At 50.0% G+C, this 20318-nt stretch overlaps 2 protein-coding genes across 3 annotated transcripts in view; both read right to left on the bottom strand.

Moving 5' to 3' along the window:
* Positions 1–6350, bottom strand: part of CAPNS1 (calpain small subunit 1) — a 50767-nt gene extending 44417 nt beyond the window's left edge. The window contains exon 1 of the mRNA XM_081806807.1: positions 6347–6350. The gene's annotated coding sequence lies outside the window, so the exon portion shown is untranslated. The remainder of the gene's footprint in view (positions 1–6346) is intronic.
* The window catches only part of WDR62 (WD repeat domain 62), a 42354-nt gene that overhangs the window by 4589 nt on the left and 17447 nt on the right, over positions 1–20318 (bottom strand). For both annotated transcript variants that reach the window (XM_081806805.1, XM_081806806.1), the window contains exons 10-22: positions 17418–17555; positions 15392–15570; positions 13879–13970; positions 11929–12054; positions 9280–9347; positions 9077–9198; positions 8112–8187; positions 7240–7351; positions 7081–7144; positions 6284–6412; positions 5074–5207; positions 2690–2742; positions 645–863 (exon numbers count right to left, since the gene is read on the bottom strand). In XM_081806805.1, the coding sequence (XP_081662931.1) occupies positions 645–863; positions 2690–2742; positions 5074–5207; positions 6284–6412; positions 7081–7144; positions 7240–7351; positions 8112–8187; positions 9077–9198; positions 9280–9347; positions 11929–12054; positions 13879–13970; positions 15392–15570; positions 17418–17555 (1512 nt within the window). The remainder of the gene's footprint in view (positions 1–644; positions 864–2689; positions 2743–5073; positions 5208–6283; positions 6413–7080; positions 7145–7239; positions 7352–8111; positions 8188–9076; positions 9199–9279; positions 9348–11928; positions 12055–13878; positions 13971–15391; positions 15571–17417; positions 17556–20318) is intronic.

Genomic DNA, 20318 nt, shown 5'->3' with positions numbered 1-20318 from the left:
CAATAACTTGTCAAGCTGTGTACCTAGGATTTGTACACACAAGTGTATGTGTATCATTTCACAATAAAAAAGACGGTTTATACAACAGAATAAAAGATAATTTTGTTTGGAAAATAACAGAACAAGAGCTAAAGTTGCTTCAGCACTTCTGAGGGCCCAGGCCCTATTGGTGCTGGATTCCTATCAAAGCCCTCTGAAGGCTTTCTTTTTATGACCATTTTTAAGAAATCTTTCTTTCTTGGTTATCTTTTTTTTTAATGACCATTTTTTTTTTGAAAGCAGAAACCTAGAGAAGCAAGCCTCACGGCAAGTGGTCACACAGCAAGGAAGGGGTAAGGTCAGGGCTCTACCTGCTCAAATGACCCCCTCCCCCCCACCGTCCCCAGCCAGCCACAGGCCTGCTCTCAGGCCCAAGCTCTTCACCCCCAAGGGACCCACCTCCCAGACTCCTGGTCTGCCTGGGAAGTCTCACTTGCACTAGGCCCAGGGCCTCACCCTCCTGCCCTCCACCACATCATGTAATCATCTTGCACCCCTAGAGTGGGAAAATCAGCCTGATTTTCAAAATGATACTGCCGAGGCCCCAGGTCCCGGGTGGGCAGTCACAGTGCAGGGACCGTGGGCCGGGCTGGGGCGGTCTGTACCTCACTCAGCAGGGCCACCAGGCTCTGGGGCTCCACTGTATCCAGAATAGAGCCCTCCAGGCTCTCGGGCTTCGTGGGGGTGAAGTAGCAATCCAGGTCCTGGGCATCCAGGATGGTCTTGAGGGGCTCCTGGTCAGCACGCTCCGCCCAGCGTCCATGGGGCTTGTAGCTGCGCTGGGCATGGAAGGCTGAGCCATCTGCCACGTCATCATCTCCTAGCTGAGGGTGACAGGAGATGGTCAGACAGCTAGCCAAGAGATCATCAACTCCAGTGGGAGCCAGGGACTCTGCATGGACTCCATCCAGTCTCGGCTTTAAACACCACTCAGCAACGGCCTCCAGAGAAACATCTCCAGCCTGAATCTGTTAAATTTCAGAAGCGCACGTGCAATTGCTCTCCATCTATATGGATATTTCAGAGCGAACACATGTTGAAAGCAACTCCTGATCTTCCCCCCCAGATTGACTCCTCCTAAAGCCTTCCTTATCTTATTCTTGCCTGCTGCTTAGGCCCCAAACCTTGAGGTCATCCTTCATTCTTGTACTGTCCCTCATACTCTCCACCTTGTATTTCTTCAGCAAATTCTGTTAGCTCTGCCATCCAAACACATATGGCCACCTCTCCCACCCTGGTCCTGCCCAGCACTGCCTGCAAATAGGACTGTGGCCTGAGAGACAGCGGAGGGTGGGTACTTGAGAACTCAGCTCTGGAGCAGCCCACATCCTCGAATTCCTAGCTGTGTGACCCTGGACACGTTACTTAACCTCCCTGGGCCTCAGTTTCTCCATCTGTGAAATAGGGATATGAAAAGGTCCTATACTTCAGTGGGGATTAAATGAGATAATACATACAAAATCCTTAGAACAGCCTGTACAGAGTAAGTGTGCTATCCATGTTTGTTGAATGTAATTCCACTCGTAGCATTTACGGATAAGGGGAAGCGTGGGGTCTTGAGAGACCTGGTCTGCAGGGAAGGGGATGGCAGGGAGGATTTCCCTGAGGAGTTGACAGTTAGGTTTTGACTGAGGACTGACATTGTTACTGAAATAAATCATCCAACCTCGGGTGTAGGATTCTGCCGCCAGCTTCTAACCCACTGGCTCCTAGCCTGCGCCTCCCCTAAGTAACATTCATGCGATCCTAACATCATCTTCTTTCTCTCACAACCAGTCATTTGGTTCCACCTTCAAAATCTATCCAGCCTCCCACCTCTCCTGCCTGGATGATCCCAAGTCTCCTCCCTGGCCCTCTGCTTGCCCCTCATGTTCACACTTGGCGCTACCTCATGGCCTTCCTCAGCTCAGAGCCCTCCTTTGCCTCCATCTCACTCGGTGCCAGGGATGAAAATAAGTGGGGAGGACAACGAGGACTATTTAGGGAATGCACCACAGCCCACACGGTGCCACACCATCTGGCCCCCATCATCTCCCTGAGCCCTTCTCCCCCCAACCCTCATTCACCCTCAACCCAGGCAGTTGGGCCTCCCCGTACCTCTTTGAACATGCTAATAAGCATAATCCTGCCTCATGGCCTTTGTCCTACATACTGTTCTCTCTGCCTGGAACATTCTTTCCCATGAACTGCATTTCTCCCTTGCTTCAACTCTGTTCAAATATCACCTTCCCAGTAAGGCCTTTCTGTTCATCATAAAATTGTTGCCCCCTCCCCCCAATACTTGTTATTTTCTTTCTCAATTTTTTTCCTCCACAGCACTTATCAGCTCCCAAAATACTATACAACTCATTGGTTTGATGTGGATACTGCCCATCTCCCACACTAGAAAATGAGCCTGTGAAGGCCGACGTTTTGTCTGCCCTGCTCCCTGCCGTCCGGATAGTCAGAACAAGACTGGCACAGGGAAGGTGGTCACTATACGTGTTATAAGCATGAAGGACTGTCTAAGCTGAGACTGGAAGGATGACAGGGTTCTCTAGGGAAAAGAGAGACACAGAGAGGGAAACGGGCTCCCAGAAGAAAGAAGAGCATGAAGGAGAGCACACCCACTTTGCCAGCCCTAGGCATCCCGGTCTCTGGGCAGACTCACCAGCCGCTTTGCCCAGAGTGGCAGTTTGCCATTGGTCAGCAGACACCGAGGATCTGGAGAGACACATGGAATCCATCAGGAGAGAATAAACAACCCAACAGACAAACAGGCAACATACGTAAATAGGCAATTCTCCAAAGAGACAATACAAGAAACAACAGACATATTACTCATTGTCAGGAAAAGGCAAATTTACACAATGGACCCAAACTAAAATGCTTCATATGATCAAGTGTTGGCCAAAGTGTGGGCCTGCTAGGTGGGGCAGTAACTGGATGTGGAGGGCCCTTGGGGTTCTCTTTTGAAATAAAAAGTGTACTAACCCCAGAGCCGGCAGCGCCAGCCCTCACCTCCGTCCTGGAGAACCACCCTCACATACGCCAGAGGAGGCCTAGGAGTGGTCAGTACGGCCTTATTCACCGAGGGGTACAGTTAGAAAACCCTAAATGTCCAGCCAGAGGCAAATACCTTAAAATATCCCACCATGCTGTTGGTAAAAGAGGGAGGCCTGTGGCGCACCTAAGTGGCTCAGTCGGTCGAGCATCTGACTTGATTTTGGCTCAGGCTCAGGTCATGATCTCAGGGTGGTGAGATCCAGTCCTGCACCGGGCTCCCCGCTCAGCATGGAGTCTGCTTGAGATTCTCTCTCTCTCTCCCTCTGCCCCTCCCCCTCCTCACACTCATTCTCTCTAAATAAATAAAATCTTAAAAAAAAAAAAAGAGGCCTCTGTTTTGTATCCACCAATAGGTGGCTATTTCTTTTTTTTTTTTTTTTAAGATTTTATTTATTTGAGAGGTTGATATTTCTTCTCTCTTTTTTTAAAGATTTTATTTATTTATTTGACAGGGAGAGAGAGAGCACAGCAGGGGGAGCGGCAGGCGGAGGGAGAGGGAGAAGCAGGCTCCCCACTGAGCAGGGAGCCCGATGTGGGGCTTGATCCCAGGACCCTGGAATCACGACCTGAGCCAAAGGCAGACGCTTAACGACTGAGCCACCCAGGCGCCCCATTTCTTCTTTTTTAAAAACAATTTTATTTATTTATTTATCTGAACAAGAGAGAGCTCGAGAAAGTGCAAGCGCGAGGAGGAGCGGAGGTGAAGGGAGAGGAAGAGGGAAAAAATCCCAAGCAGACTTCACAATGAGTGCAGAGCCTGATGCAGGGCTTGATCTCACGACCCTGAGATCACAACCTGAGCCGAAACCAAGAGTCGGACTGACTGAGCCACCCAGGCGCCCTGATAAGATACTTCTGAGAGGAAAAAAGTACTGAATGTCTACAGAATACAATTCATGTACATAAATATGACATGTTCTGATGACTGTGTACATATATATATTAATGTTCAGGAAATGGCCTATAAGGATTCATAAGAAACTGACAGAAGTGGCCACCCTGGAGAGAACATGGGGTTGGGTGTGAGGGTGGCAACAAAGAAAATTTGCTTACTCTGATTTTTTCCAAGGCTGAATTCTTATATTACTGTTGCCTACTGTCTAGTCAGCCCCTGTTGGTAGAGGCCCCCGCCCCACACTGAAAGCTCCCAGCCTCTCTTAGTTGGAGCAACCATGGCCAATGGGACCTGAGAGAAGCCTGCCGGGAGCTTGTGGGCAAGTTTCCTCTCCAAAGGAGGTTGGAAGAGTGACTGTCCTATGCAAACAGCAGCCATCTTGCAACCATGAGGGCCTAAGCCAAGGCAACATGCAGAAGGGCAGAAATTTAGAGAAAGCCTGGCCTCCTATAAAGTCATTGAGCTACTATTCTCCCTTTTGCCTGAACAACAGAATCTGTTGTCTCTGGTTAACAGCACCTTGTTTTTCCCCTGGGACATCCCCTGCACCCCTTCCCACCCTCTTTAGTCAGGTGGCTCCAGTGGAGCTGGGTCAAGCCTCCCCCTTCAGGGATGACATGACTCAGGCCTGGCCAATCACAGCTACTGGCTACATGACGCACACCAGAAACAGGAGTCACGAACCCAGGATTTTGCTTGAGCTACTGGGAAAGAGATGTTCTCTTCTCTAGAGTTCGATTACCTAGAGCTGCTGGGAGAATCTTTGCCATCAGGAAAGGGAGAGTCTGCCTGACAGCAAAACCAACATGGAGAAAAGCAGAGCCAAAAGACGGAGGAAAAATATATTCCTTTAACATCACCTGACTACAGGGATCCAGCGATTGCCTGAAGCCAAATTCTCTGATTTTCAGGTATATGAACCAAGAAATTCTCTTTCCCGCTGAAGCCAGTGAGAGTCTGGATGCTATTACACTGAGGGAGTCCTGACTGATGGGATTACTGAGCTTCATTTCCAGGTAGTGGGCAAAACCCAGCAATGATCCCTACATGGAGAGTTCAAAATAGGGCCCCTTTGAATGAACCCCTTTCCCAACCTGGGTCCAAGTTCTCTTTGGATGGTGTCTTCAGCAACTCTTCCGGCTCACACTGTTCCTCCAGCTCATCCTCCGTCTGCTCTCCAGGGCTTAAGGAGCAAATCTCGCTGGGCACGGATGTATAGGTCTCCTGCCTGAGGCCAGGAATGAGAACGGCAAGGAGAGAAATAGGTAAATGGGGTGGTGGCGGGAGGCACAGGGATCTCCCTAGGGCTGGGCCCTGTGCTAGCTTCCATAGGAACATATTGCTGACTTCCGGTCAAGATGGTGCCAGGAGAGCTCCCTGCTGCACCTGCTCTGCTGGAAATATCACCACAATAAATGAGATATAACAAAGACTGCACTCAAAAAATACGACAAACTCTCTAAAGGCCACAGCAATGGGACAGAAAGCAAAGCAGATAGTGGGGCTTGAGTACTAAGCTGCTGCACTCCATTCTGGGGAGTGTGTGTGTGGCGGGGGCAGTGTGTGGGGGTGGGTAGCAATAAGGTTTTATCTCCTTTGGAGTACAGGAGCCTAAAACACGCCTGACACAAGGTGGGCACTGGAGGGCACCTGGGGCAGTGTGTAAGCCTCAAAACCAGGAGCCAAGAGGAGCTGCCCATTCCCTTGGTACCTAGATCTGCAAGACATCCAATACTACGCAGGACGGGAGACTCATGTTCAGGCCTGGTCCCTGTGGGGAGGCAATGGCAAAGCCTCAAGGCAGAGAAAGGCAAGGACAGCTCCAGAGGCAGGAGAGAGGATAAACCCCCAAATCTCCCACTCAACTGAGACCTCCAAACTAAAATTCCCTAGCCAGAAATTAGAATATGACCTTACTCCAAATGAAACTGGTCTTGCAGCATAAAAACTTTGAAGAATAAGGGTCCTCCACTGGAGCCTTCTCTGACTACGTCCCTCCCCACTGCATGCTGGGGCAGGGGCCTCCCCTGGTCCCCACAGTGCCCCGGAGCTTCTTCTCCCAAAACAGTGCTCACAGGCTCTCCACTTTGCTTTTCCACTTCAAAACCCTTCTCCTATATACTATCATAAATTTGTACTCAAAATCTGTCTCCCCGACAGGGCCACGGGTGCACAAAGGGCAGGGCCTAGGGCTGTCCTGGCCATGGCTGTCTCCAGCATCACTCCTCACGGGGCCCAGGGCGGGAAGACGTTTCTCCGGCAGACAGACAGACGGATGGGGGATGGCCGGGTCACTGCCAGGACCTGGGCTGGCTGCTCCACTTCCCATCCTGCATGTTCTGCTGCTGCGGCTGCTCCCGGTGGTCGATCTCCAGCAAGTGCTGCTTCATGCAGTTCGTGATCTCTGGGCCCAGGTGCCAGATGAACACGCAGCTGCAGAGGCGAAAGAGAGATGTGGAAGGGGAAGGAACAGTAAACATGGAAGCCATCTGACTCTGGAGCCCCCTAGGTCACCACAGCCAAGACCCCATTCCCTGGCCCCTCCCAGAAAACACCCCCCTTCCGCTTAGGGCCCGGGGTGGGGGCTCCAGGCCACGTGGGCTCTACACCCTGGGCGCGGTTCAGAGCATCCCAGCAAACCAGGACCTGTTCTGAAGTCCTCAAGACCCAAGGAAGGGGGCTGCGGAAGGACTGTAATAAACTGGAGGGAGCGACAAAAGGGACTTCTTTGGGCACCAACCACATGCTAAGGACTTCATATGCCATCTCATTTGATTCTCACTGTACAGTTGTCCAGGACGTTGGGGTCATCTGTCTTTTACAAAGGAGCAAACTGAGGCTTAGAGATGGGAAATGACCTGCTCAAGGTGCCAAGTAAGTGGCAGATCTGGGATTTGAACTCAGGGCTGGGTGTGACACCAAGGTCCACGCCGTTAAAGGAGAGAGCAGTAAGCTGGAACCCTCAGCAGGGCTCTCTGCGTGGGCAGGGCAGGCCGGGAGCATGGTGTTCCCGCTGTCTGAGCCCCTGTGCCCCCCACAGTACCAGTCTTGCCCACTCCCAGAGGGAGGCCAGCCAGGGGCGGCCTCCAGGCCTTTCCCACCTGTCTCCGGATACTGTGATCAAGTGACGACAGTCGTAGGTGAACTTCATGCCGGTAACGATTTCTGAAAGCAGAGCAGAGAAGCTGTACTGACCTCCTGAGTCAGAAGGCAGTGTGGGGGCGCGTGGGGAGGCACCCCACGTAGGGAGGCACACCCACCTGAGTGACCAAACATCTTGGCAACGCACTCGCCTGAGTAAAAGTCAATCACCGAGATGCTTTTGTCTGAGCAGCTCGTGGCCAGGAAGGTGCCTGAGGGGTCCACGTGGACCTGGGGAGAAGAGGACCCACATGACAGCGGGGCTGCCTGCTTCTTCCCTGTGGCGAGGCCAGGTCAAACCCCACAGCCTCCATGGATGGAGGACCCTCTCGTGCGGGACACTGGCACGCTGACTCGTCCCAGGTAGCCCGCAGGACATACACCCTGGTTAGGATCGAACTCCTGCTCCCATTTCACAGGTGAAAAAATTACCAACCAGGCCCTGTGCAAAGCACTGTATGCGTGCAAACTGATTTCTTCCAGAGAACACCTCTATGATAGAGGTTCTTTCTATCTGCATTTTACAGGTGATGAAATGGGCTTCAGAGGAGATGACACTTGCCCGAGGTCATAGCCCAAGGCAGAGCTGAGAGAGTCTGACCTTGAACCCTGAACTCGTTACAACTCCCCTACTCCAGAGGCTCTGAGAAGGTCCCCCAAACTTGTCCTGATAACACAGCAGGGGGCAAGCCTGGTAAAGGAGCCCAGGCCTCTTTGATTGTTCTCACCACACCATGGCCACTCAAAATAGAAACCACTTAAATGGACTTAAATGTCCCAGTTTGGAAAAGGGCTCATAAAGGTAAAATAGTCTGTGACACCCCCAGCTCCCAAGCAACCTCCTTGGTCAGCCAGGCCAGAGTGGGTGCTGGCCAGTTTGTGATCTTTGATCAGGTGCCCAGGAGGTCACAGGTCTCAGGTGGCCCATCAGGGCAGCAGGCGGACAGGGGGGAATGTGTGTGCTTTTCACACGGGGGTCCCAGCTACTCACCTTCAGCAGGGACCCTTCGTCACCCTGGGAGCCCTTGTAGCACTTCTTCTGCTTCCCATTCATGGTGTTGTAGACTCTGCGGAGGTGGGGGCACAACGTGGCCAACGTGGCCCTGCCCGCCTGCCCCCTCCTGCATTCTGGTTTCAGCCTTACCGGACCATCTTCCTCGCCCCTGAAAGCCTCTTGCCACCTCTCATCCCCCATCTGATGCCTGGACTGAGATCGCCCCTCAGGGAATGAGATGCCATCTCAGGCTGAGGTCATGCACGGGGGTTATGCACTGGGGTGTCCATGGAGTTAGCGTCTGCTGAGTTCATGTCTGTCTTCCCTGCTACCAAGCAAGCAGAGTGCCTGGCACTCCATCTGAACGAGCAGATGAAAGAGGTGGAGAACCTCTTTGCACAAGCTCTCCCTTCCCCTGGCTCATTCCTCCACATCTCAGTTCAGATGTTCCTTCCATCAAGCCCCGCCTGATCCCCACGTAGGATCAGGTGTCTCGCCGGGCCCCCCAAGTCCCCCGGGCTCTCCCAGCCCTGACGGCTCCATGCTGTCACTGTCTAGTGAGGTGTCCATCTCGCCTCCCTTGGACTGAGTTCCGTGAAGGCAAGGCCTGGGGCTGCCCTGCTCACTGCTGTGTCTCCGGCACTGTCCAACCCAGCTTGGGTGCTCAGGAAATGTAGGTGAACGAACGAATTTATGAGCCACACCAGCACCTCTTAGTCACCCCACAGGCTTCTGGAGAGCCAGAAGGAACCCCCTTGCTGACCTGGAGGCTAGACCAGGGTGAGCCCAGCTCCTGAGAAACACGCGCTGGGTCCCTCCACGCAACCCAGCTCCCGAGGGACCAGATGAGCAGGGGGAAGAAAACAGACGGCTCACAAGCAGACAGACCCGACTAGGTCTCATTCAGGCCCTACTCAGAAACCAGGGGCCAGGCCGACTCAGAGCCCAGGGCAGCTCCTCACCTCACATTGCGGTCTTGGCAGGCCACGGCCACGTACTTTTGGGTGATGTCAATGTCCATGTCATACAAGGTGGTCTTCTCTGCCACGTGGTGGGTGCGGACAAAGTGTAGTCCATCCGAGGTCTGGCAGGGCAGGCAGGGCCTTCAGAGGACGCCCCTGACAAGCTGCCCACCCCAGCCCCCAAGGAGGCCAACCCACTCTACCCGCTGGGCACTGCGAAAGTAGATGCTCTTGTCAGCCCCACAGCTGATCATCTGGATGTCTCTATTGCCTGGAGGAGAAGGAGGTGGTACATTAGGTGAGGCTGGGCCACTGCCGAGCCTGCCTGGGGCCAGGGATCCTAGCTAGGGAACTCCCTGCAAGGGAACTCTGCTGGGGGTCAGGGAGGGATTCCTGGAGGAGGGCAGTGGGTGCTGGGTGCTGGTGGTATTCTAAGATGTGAGCTGTGTGCATGAGGTGGGACAGCTAGAGCAGTGGCTTGGCAGGCCTCTGCAGAGCAAGGGCGGATAGGGAACAGGCCAGGGACACCGAATGGGCACCATGTCTGATCTGGGATTTGGAAAGATGATCTGGGCAACCGAGTGGAAGCGGGACCAAAGCAGGGGGCAAGCAGAGACAGGCAGACTGTTGGGAGGTCCATGCCATCCTGAGCAATCAGAGCATCCACATGCACCTCAGGCCAGGGCCCGAGCCACCGGTGCCTCCCCTCCTGACTGCTCACCGGCCACTCCCCTGTACAAATGTGAGCCCGGGGCTTAGAGTCACACAGTCTTTGGCCCAGGGTGTGCAGAGAGTCAGGACAGGGCCAGGATTAGACTCAGGCATTTTCTGGCTAAACACTGTGCTCTGAGCCCTGGCTTTCCCTCCATACCTGTTTCCTGTCTGTACAATGGGCCTATGAGAGCCCCTGCCCCACGGCGTTCTGTGAAGCCTGTGGAACAGTGGCTGCAACCTGGTAAGCACTCTACATATTCTTGCCTTTCTTCTTTCTTTATAGACTTAGAATGATAACAGCACAAATACCTCAGAGTTGTGGTGACGATGCAGAGACGGAATAGCTATAAAACACTGAGGATAAATAAATATGAAGCCCAGGCACTACAAACCTGCTGCTTCGTGGCAGGACATCGGAGAGAGCTAGGGCCTGATACACAAGTTGTTACTCAAGCAGGAGTCACTGGCCCACAGAAGGGAGTGAGTCCTGTGTGGGAGAGGGAGTGTGACCTGGGAGGGACCCAGAGAGGCCTGCAAGTTACTGGTCATGTTCTGCTTCTGAATGTGGGGTGGGGAGCCCAAGTACTTAGCAATGTTAGAACACAAGCAATCAGAACAGTCACTGGTTATAAACAATGGGTGTGTCCGTTCTAGTTCATACCCACTGATTATGAACCTTGATGGGAAGTTCATTGTATTATTCTGTAAACTACACATATTGTATTCATTTGTTTGGATATGTTTCAGATAAAACTGTTAAAGACAGAATCCTTCGTTAGCAGGGCAGCTGCTGTTAGGTTTCGACTGGCTGGAGCCCAGTTTATACTAAAATTGTCAATGTTTTGAGCAAAGATCAGCCGGAACAGGAGCTGGGTTGAGGATTTACGTCTTATCAGACTGGCTGGGGGCTCTGATGAAAACCCATACCCTGCAGAAGGTGGCCTTAAGGACCAATTCCTGGGCCACCCCTTGGACTGTCATCACTGCTCTTGGATCCATACCATTCATGAAAGCTGAGGTCACTGGTGGCCAAACGGCTAGACTCACTGATTTATTCTAATTAACTCTATCCCATGAAATGAATAGGTTTTGAAAGATGTCTGAGAAATTTTAGCTGATCAGCTTTGGAGGTCTTCATCAAGACACGTCAAACATTGTTAACTTTTGTCCATTTAGTTAACGTGTTTTAGCTACAGAGAGGTAGGGCCAGAAGTAGGGAGGATCAAGGGACATTAATACCTTTTCAGTCACAAGATTACATGTAAAAAAAATTCTTCATAGTCAAGAACTTAGAATGAGTACGTGGATATATTCTCTCCATGAACAACTTTCTTCTGGAATATAGTTTTGAATATGCTCTTGGGTTCTGATCAGTTAAAACCCTACGGGACCCACCTCCCCTCCCCTCAGAATCCTTTAGGGCCAAGGACCTCCATGCTGAATCTTTCAAGTCTAGAGGAAATCCCTTTGATTTCCTCGTTGAGTGTGGGCTTTGCAGGGCATCCCGAGGCAAGATCCTAAGCCTGCACCTCCTGGCTGTGTGACTCTAGCTGTAAGTGGGGTAAGGAAGGGGCAAATTGCAGTGCAAGGATCCTTGCCAGCACAGAATTAGCTTCCAGCAATTTTCACGGTCACCTATTTTTCTGTCAAGGTCATCAGTGTCCATCCTGCCCTCTCGCAGGTCTGGCACCCCGATTTCCTTTTGGGGAACAACATTCACCTAATTTCAGTCCTCCTGGATCAAAGGCAGAGGGAGGTGTGGGCTGGGGGCACATGAGTCAGACCTGGCCCAAGAAAACACCCCAAAGCCCTGGCACCCATAACCGTTCTGAAAAGGGCAGGTGCCTCAAGCCAGCACAAGGGAAGTCAGCACTCGATTTCTGCCAAAACTGACAGAAAGAGGGGAAATCTCCTTCCAGTGGCACAATGATAACCAAGATGCCGCCCACCGCAGAAAGGTGCAGCTGACAGAGGGAGTCTTGATAAGGGGAAAAAAAAAATCATCAACCTTGGGATCCAGCTGGGCCTGAATCCACAACTTGCTTTTCCCTTTTTTGTTTAAGCGAAAGGGAGTTTTGCTGTTACTTGTAGCCAAAGCAGCGCACCAAACAAGGTGGAGCAAGCAGGAAGGGGCTCACCAGCAAACTTGATGGCAGTGATGGAGGAGGAGTGGTCGTCCAGGGTCTGCTCCAGGTTGTAGTTCTTCTCCACGTTCAGCACGTGGATCAGTCGGTCCCGACTGGCCGAGGCCAGCAAGGTCAGCCCTGTGAGTGGACAGAGTAGCCCTGGGTTCCCAGGAGGCCGCTTGATGACTTGGCCTCCCAGATGGCAACATGACTGAGCTTTCCAGGCCTTGAAGAGGGGGTCTTTGGTTCTATACCTGCAGCCAACTTGCCCCAAACCCAGAAAGGGGCCATTCCCTCAGCTCTCTGTAGTCTTTCCCCAGAGCCCCCCAAACCCTGGCATTTCCCACCCCGTGCCACCAGTTCAGTGGATGAACCTTGAGGTGCACACGGGCACTCTGCCACCTGTGCCCACAGCAGCCGTCCTAGCAGAGCCCAGCACTCCTTCCTGCCAAGTCCGACTCTTAGGCATGCCACGAAGCCCTGCCAACTTCCCAGCCTCCCCGGAACACCGTTCCCTCACTCTCTGAGCTCTGGCTGGGGTCTCGACCGGGTCCTACCGGCGGCTCGCTGCTGCACCTCCTTCTGCCAAGGCGTCCCCTCAGACAGCGCTTACCCTGGTCGCCTGGCATGTCTGAGGGCGAACACGTGACCTGAGGCAGACAGGAGCTCAGGAAGGATGGACTGAACGAAGAGAGATCTCAAGAAAAACTGGTGGGCCAGAGGGTGCGGGGAAACGAAGGAGGAGGAAAGAGCATGGGAAAGATTGCTTACCTATCAGGACATGACTCCACCTAAGTTCTATTCCTGCCAAAAATGTATCAGGGGCATGAAATCATGAGGAAAACAGACAAACTCAAATGGAAGGAAATTCTATAAAATGACTGGTCTATACTCTGCAGAAAGCCAAGTCATAAAGACAAATTAAGGCTGTGGAAATGTTCCAGAAAAAAGGTGATTTAAAGAGTTGAGTTTCTGGACTGGAAAAACAAAGGTGCTAGAGAGGACAACATTGGGACAGCTGGCAAAATGGGAATAAGGACCACAAAAAAGAGAGGACAGTACAAGAAAAAGTGAAACTTCCACATTTGATAAGTGCACGTGGTCATGTAAATGGATGTCCTCACAGACCCAGTGAAGAGTGAAAGGTCATACCGTCGACTTATTCTCTAACAAGTCAGCAAAAGAAATGTATATGCTAGGGGCACCTGGGTGGCTCAGTCGTCAAGTGTCTGCCTTCGGCTCAGGTCATGATCCCAGGGTCCTGGGATCGAGCCCCGCATCGGGCTCCCTGCTCCACAAGAGGCCTGCTTCTCCCTCTCCTACTCCCCCCTGCTTGTGTTCCCTCTCTCGCTGTGTCTCTGTCAAATAAATAAATAAAATCTTAAAAAAAAAAGTTTACAAAAATTACTAAAAAAAAATTGTATATGCTAGTATTTTATTAATGCGAGCATATGTACACATGCGTGCACAAACATGGAGACAGAAGTGGAGATGCGGAAGCAGATAAAGTCATACACACAGTCATAGGGTCAGAAAGAATTTAAAAGAAAAAAACCTGAGGAATCTGGGTGAAGAGAACGTGGGTATTTATTCTAATACTCTTGCAATGTTTCTGTAGGCATCAAACTTTTTCAAAATAATATGTTTGATATTATTTGATATACGATATGATATTTAACTGTTGATCTATCCATACATTCTCTCATTCAACACTCACCTTTTTAACCTGAGTGCTTTTCAGGACACTGGGAACCAGAGCAAGTCCAGCCCAGTCCTGCCTGCCAGTCTTGCATTCTAGAGTCCCAGCTACGCTGGTCTCAGGGCCCAGTGACAGGGGCACTTACTAAACATAGGACTTGCAGCTGTCACTCACAGCCCCACCAGACATCAACTCCCCGTCTCTGTGGCTCTGCCAGGGGGGCTGCTCCCCTGCCTTCCCCCTGCCACCCCGCATAGGTCTACCTGTCTCAGGCTTGGAGTACTCCAGGCACAGCACCTCAGCATCATGGGCCTCCACCTTGACCAGCTCATCCATGAAGTGCAGCTCGTGGATCCTGGGAGACACACACTGTCCACTGTACCCTGCCCGTGCCCCGACCCCTCAGCTCTAGGTGCTCTGCCAGCGAGGCAACATGGGGAACTTCCTGCCCTGGCCAACTAGTCTAGAGATGCCCAACCATTCTTCTCACCTAGAAACCTGCTACCTTAAAGGCGGCAGTGCCAAGCCTGGGCCATCCAAGTGGGCACCCAGCCCCTTATGGCTCCATGGAGCAGGTCTAGGACAGTCCTCTGGGGGAACAGGAGTTAGGGCAGGGCTGTGTCAGAGGAGATCCCTGGGGGTGGGGGAGGGACCAAGGGTCAGAGGTCATACTCAAGGATAGGACCTATGGGTGAGGAGTACTTGACTCTCCCATTCTTAGACTCTCAAATCTAAATTTCCTCATTCTCTCCAAATAAAATCAACCAACCAACAGGCCATCTAGGATGATATAAGAGACAGTCATCTCAGGTCCTCCACTCTTCCTGTGTGATCTTAGCTTAGCCACTGGCCTCTCCTGCCTCAGTTAACCCATCTGGAAATGGAGCTAATACCAGCACTCCCATCAGAGGGTGGGGGAAAGGGCTAAGTCGGTTGGTGTGCACAGCGGCAGGCGGGTGGCCAGCCGGGGACGAGTGCTATACCCGAGTTAGCTCGTGACTGGTCTCACCTCGCACAACAGAACGCTGTCAGTGTGCGCAGCCCACGGACACATCGGGCTGCCTCACACAGTGACTGGTGTCAAAACAGTTGCCACCATTTAAAAACCATAGAATTTCACGAAAAACCATGCACTTCACTCTTCTTGGACAATGGGGACATCGGACAGTGGAGCCTGCGATCCGGCTACTGTGTGGGAGCTGCCCCTTTAAGATGGAGCCCATGCTCCCCCCATCCCTTCCCTTCCTCAACAGCCTCAGCACCCAGGTGGTCACAGCTGTCATTCGTCAACGTAAACCTGGTCCCTGTGAGAGCGCTCATATTCTGTCAGCACCTACTGCGCCAGAAACATCTTAAAAAAACCTCCATAGTGTGGGTAAACAGCCTGCGCCCTCAAATGTCCCATCCTCCCAGCCCCCCTCCCAGTGCCACCAGGGCCCCCCATGCTCCAGCTGGCAACCTTGACTATTCAGCACTGGTGTCACCTGGCTGGTAAAAGTGTCACCCTACCCTAGAATGCAAGCTTGCCTGTCTACCACGCAGGCACCGTTCACAAGCCCCAGCTGCTGAGGTCCTGGGACCTCCCCTATCTCAGCCCTCTGGAAGATACTTCTCAGCTTCGGTTCTCAGGGATGGCTGGTTTCTAGACTGCCATTCACAGTCCCTCATTCCCAATGGGGAAGTGGAGGTGCCCAGGCCAGGGCTCCTTCCCACCACCCTCAGGACCCAAGCCTGAGCTGCGAAGCGTACATTAGTCACCCGCCAGGCCTCACTTGCCTCAGATTTCCACTTCGGTCGCCTGAAGCCAAGTGTTGGCCATCAGGACTGACCTGCATGACTCGCACCCCAGCCTTCACGTCCATAGGTGTCCCATTCTCACTGCCCCGGTCTGGGAAGTGGGACATGTCCTGCAGGTGCTGGATGTCATTCTCTACATACACTACCTTCAGCAGGGTCTGCAGGAAGGAGAGGGCTGAGGTCAGTGCTCTGGGAAGGTGTGAAGCACCTCTGCAGTTCTGTCTCCCAACAGCCCACCTCCCATTCTTCATTAGTAACAGAACTCCAGATTTAATCTTCCCTACTCAGAATAACTGTTTCCTAGCCTCCCTTGCAGCTAGGTGAGGCTCTGGGAATAAATTCTGGTCAATGAGATGTAAAACAAATGAGAACCCTTCTGCTCCCTTTTCCTTTGTCCTGCTCCCTGGAGCTCCAGCAGCCATATTGGATGACAAGGACAAGAGCTACTCCAAAAGGGCAGAGTGGAGAGCTGAAGGCTCTTGGGTCTCTAAGGGCCTCCTGCAGCTGCCAAAACAGCTTGGACTGGTTATCTCCAGACTATTTTCATGAGTCAGAAAACCAAATTTTCATCTCTTGTTTTGGGTTTTTCTATTCTATGCAGCCAAATATAACATGTATATCACAGGTGTGGAAGAGAAGATGGTAGTACTGGGTTGGGGGTGGGGGTGGGGGGAAAGGGGCACCTGCTATACACACCCTGCATTAAGGGCCTTTTCTGCTCCAGCCACACTGACTGCTCAGGTTTTCCAACTCACCGAACTCTTTCCTACCTCAGGGACTTTGCACAGGCTATTCCCTTGGCATAGGACACTCTCCCCTCCCCTTTTTACTCATTCCAATCCTCCATATCTCAGCTCAGTTGTCTCCTCCTCTAGGAAGCTGCCCCTGACACCACAGATAAAATCAGATGACTGTTATATATCCTACCAGCACTTCCAATTTTCTTTCATGGTGCTTATCATGCTTATGATTCTATCATAGGGGCGCCTGGGTGGCTCAGTCAGTTAAGCGTCCGGCTCTTGATTTCGGCTCAGGTCATGATCTCAGGGTTGTGAGATTGAGCCCTGCATTGGGCTGCACACTCAGCCCCTCTCCCCACTCCTTCCCTCTCTCAAATAAATAAATCTTTAAAAAAATTATTCATGGGGTGTCTGGGTGGTTCAGTTGGTCTGAGCGTCTGCCTTCGGTTCAGGTCATGATCCCAGGCTCCTGGGATCGAGCCCCATGTCAGGCTCCCTGCTCAGTGGGAGTCTGTTTCTCCCTCTGCCCCTCCCCTGCCTGTTCTTTCTCTCTCTCCCAAATAAATAAATAAAATCTTTAAAAATGATTATATTGTAATTTGTATAGTTACTGGTTCACTGCCTGTCTGCCTCTCCTTACTAGACTGTGGGAGCCACAAGAGCAGGAGGAGGGTCTGTCTTAGGCATTGATGTGTCCCCAGCAGGTAGCACAGCACCTAGCAGAGATCTTAATAAGCATCTGCAGGTTAAATGAATGCATGAGTCACGTCTCAGCTCCTAAGAGACGCTCCCTCACTGACCTAGCATTAGCAACCATTTCTTCAGCAAGGTATTTTCTCCCTACCCTCCCATCACGGCTCCCTTTGGGTCCTGCCAGCACCCTCACCCACGACTTCACAGTGTGAAGCGAGCTAGACAGGGGAAGCCCCTCCCTGGTTTGGTCCTTCCAGGGAGCTCTGACTCAAGACTTAGGGAACTTCATTTCTTTTGAATGTGTCAGGTTGCCCGGAGTAGCTGTGTTGACACATACCCAGAGAGCAGGAGTTGACTGGCAGAGAGAAGCAGGAAGGATAGGCCATGCTACCTCAGAAAGAAAAAGAAGGAAAAGAGAGAAGCAAGAGAGAGGGAGACACAGAGTGCTTCCTGGTTCCTGCCCCCAGTGAAGCTTAATACCAAGGTCCACAAGACTCTCTCTTGCCCCTATATCCTAGATTAAAGGACGCCTCTGTTCCTCCTAAAATATGGTTCACAATTAAGCCACTCACGTTACTGAAGATATTTTTCTGCCAGTGAGAGTCAGGGCTGTTATCCACATTCCAAAAGCGGATGGTATTGTCTGAGGAACAAGTAAGAAAAGTTCCTGATGGCAGACAAGCTCTCTGATCTTCAAACTCAGGATACACCTACAGTTCCCAAAGAATAAGGCAAAGGGCAATTCATTACAACCATTTCAATGACAGCATTGTGAAATTCTATTGCATTTTGGTGAAAAAAAAAAAGTATGTTCAGATAAATAGGCATAATGTAATGTCTTCTATGTTAAAAATAAACAAGAAAAAAAGGACCCCAAATGCTACTATATATTGTCCATGCACCGTCTTCAGCCCAGGTCACGAAACATCCCCAAACATCAATTTCCAAGGCAAATGGTTCAGCTCAGTCAAAAATCACTAAGCACAAAAGGAAACAAGGTACCATGAGCAAGAAGCAGCAGAAACAATAGTCCAGCTTCAAACACTGACATTATTAGACAGAATATAAAATAACTATGTTTAATATGTTTAAAGAAATAGAAGAGGGCGCCTGGGTGGCTCAGTTGGTTAAGCGACTGCCTTCGGCTCAGGTCATGATCCTGGAGTCCTGGGATCGAGTCCCGCATCGGGCTCCCTGCTCGGCAGGGAGTCTGCTTCTCCCTCTGACCCTCCCCCGTCTCATGTGCTTTCTCTCATTCTCTCTGTCTCAAATAAATAAATAAAATCTTTAAAAAAAAAAAAAAAAGAAATAGAAGAACTTTGACAAAAGTAAAAGTATGAGTGGCCAGCCATAAGCTATAAAGAATAACCAAGCAAAGCTGAAAAAGAACAAAATAGAACTATTTCTAGAAACAAAACGCATCTCAGAGAGTGAAAGAGATAACATATAAAGGGATTTCAAAATACAAAACACTGGGTTCTGAGAAGATGATAATAGCAGCAGCATAGATTTTTAATCTAAAAATCCTATCTTATGAGTAATTACTTTAAATGTAGCTGGATTAAACTCTCTAATCAAAAGGAAATTATTGGCAAAATGTATAAAAAAAAATCCACTACGGGGCGCCTGGGTGGCTCAATCAGTTGAGTGTCCCACTCCTGATTTTGGCTCAGGTCATGATCTCAGGGTTATGAGATCGAGCCCTGCATCGGGCTCTGTGCTTGGTATGAAGTTGGCCTGAGATTCTCCCTCTTCCTCTTCCCCTGCTTGAGCTCTCTCCCTGAACAAATAAATAAATAAATAAATAAAATCTTAAAAAAAAAAAGATCCACTATCTGTTGTCCATTAGAGGGTACTTTATATCCAGACACATACAGAGTGAAAGTGAAGGTATAGAAAAAGATATTCCATACAATTAGTAACTAGAAGAGAACGTTGTATGTATATAGTACTATCAGACAAAATAGATTTTAAATAAAAACTGTTACAAGTGACAAAGTAGGGCATTATATATTGATAAGGGGTCAATCATCAAGAATATGTAACAAAGGGCACTTGGGTGGCTCAGTTGGATAAGCATCTGCCGTCGGCTCAGGGTCCTGGGATCGAGTCCCACATTGGGCTCCCTGCTCAGCGGGGAGTCTGCTTCTCCCTCTGCCTCTGCCCCTCCCCCTGCTCGTGCCCCCCCAAATAAATAAATAAAATCTTTAAAAAAAAGAACATATAACAAATACAAACATATACACATAACAACAAAGAACCAAAATACATGAAGCAAAAACTGATAGAATTGGAAATACACAGTTTCCTAACAGTTGGAGACTTCAACATTCCATTTTCAATAAAAGACAGATCTAGAGAGATTATCAATAAGGAAACAGAGGACTGGAAAAACACCATAAACCAAACAGACTAACTGATATATAAAGAATATGCCACCCAATTAACAGCAAAATCCACATTCTTCTCAAGTGAACACAGAGCTTTCTCCAGAATAGACCACACATTAGGTAACAAAACAAGTCAACACATTTTTAAAGACTGTTATCATACAATCTTCTCCAACCACAATTGGAATGAAATTACAAATAACAGAAGGAAATTTGGAGAATTAACAAATACATGAATATTAAACCATACACTCTTACACAATCAATGGGTTAAAGAAGAAATCAAAGAGAAATTAGAAAATACTCTGAGACAAATGAAAATGAAAACACAATATACCAAAATTATGGCATGCAGCAAAAGCAATGCTCGGAGGGAAATTTATAGCTGTAAATGCCTACATTAAAAAAAGAAGACTGAGGTGCCTGGGTGGCTCAGTCGGTTAAGTGTCTACATTCGGCTCAGGTCATGATCCCAGGGTCCTGGGATGGAGCCCCAAGTCGGGCTCTCTGGTCAGCAGGGAGTCTGCTTCTCTCTCTGCCCCTCCCCCTGCTCATGCTCTCTCTCAAATAAATTAAAAAAAAAAAAATTTAGAAAAAAAAGATCTCAGGGGTGTCTGGGTGGTACAGTTGGTTAAGTGTCTAACTCTTGGTTTTGGCTCAGGTTGTGATCTTGGAGTCATGGGATGGAGCCCCATGTGAGCTCTGCAATCAGCGCAGTCTGCTTGGGATTCTCTCTCCTTCTGCCCCCACCTGCCGCACTCACTCTCTCTCTCTCAAAATAAAAAAAATAAATCTTAAAGAAAAAAAAAGATCTCAAATCAATAAGGTCTCACCCTAAGGAACTAGAAACAAGAGCAAACTAAACCAAAAGCTGGCAGGAAGAAGAAAATAAAGATTACAATGGAGATAAACAGTCTTTCCCCTCGTCCCAGAAATGGAAAAGGCGATCCTAAAATTCATATGAATTATAAGGGACCCCAAGTAGTCAAACGAATATTGATAAAGAAGAACAAAGTTGTAGGAAACATACTTCCTAATTTCAAAATTTACTACAAAGCTACAGTAATCAAAAAAATGTGCTCC

This window comes from Leptonychotes weddellii, chromosome 16, assembly GCF_054177405.1.
Source record: "Leptonychotes weddellii isolate Sample4059 chromosome 16, ASM5417740v2, whole genome shotgun sequence".
NCBI lineage: Eukaryota > Metazoa > Chordata > Mammalia > Carnivora > Phocidae > Leptonychotes > Leptonychotes weddellii.
This window is presented reverse-complemented; position numbering and strand designations above follow the sequence as displayed.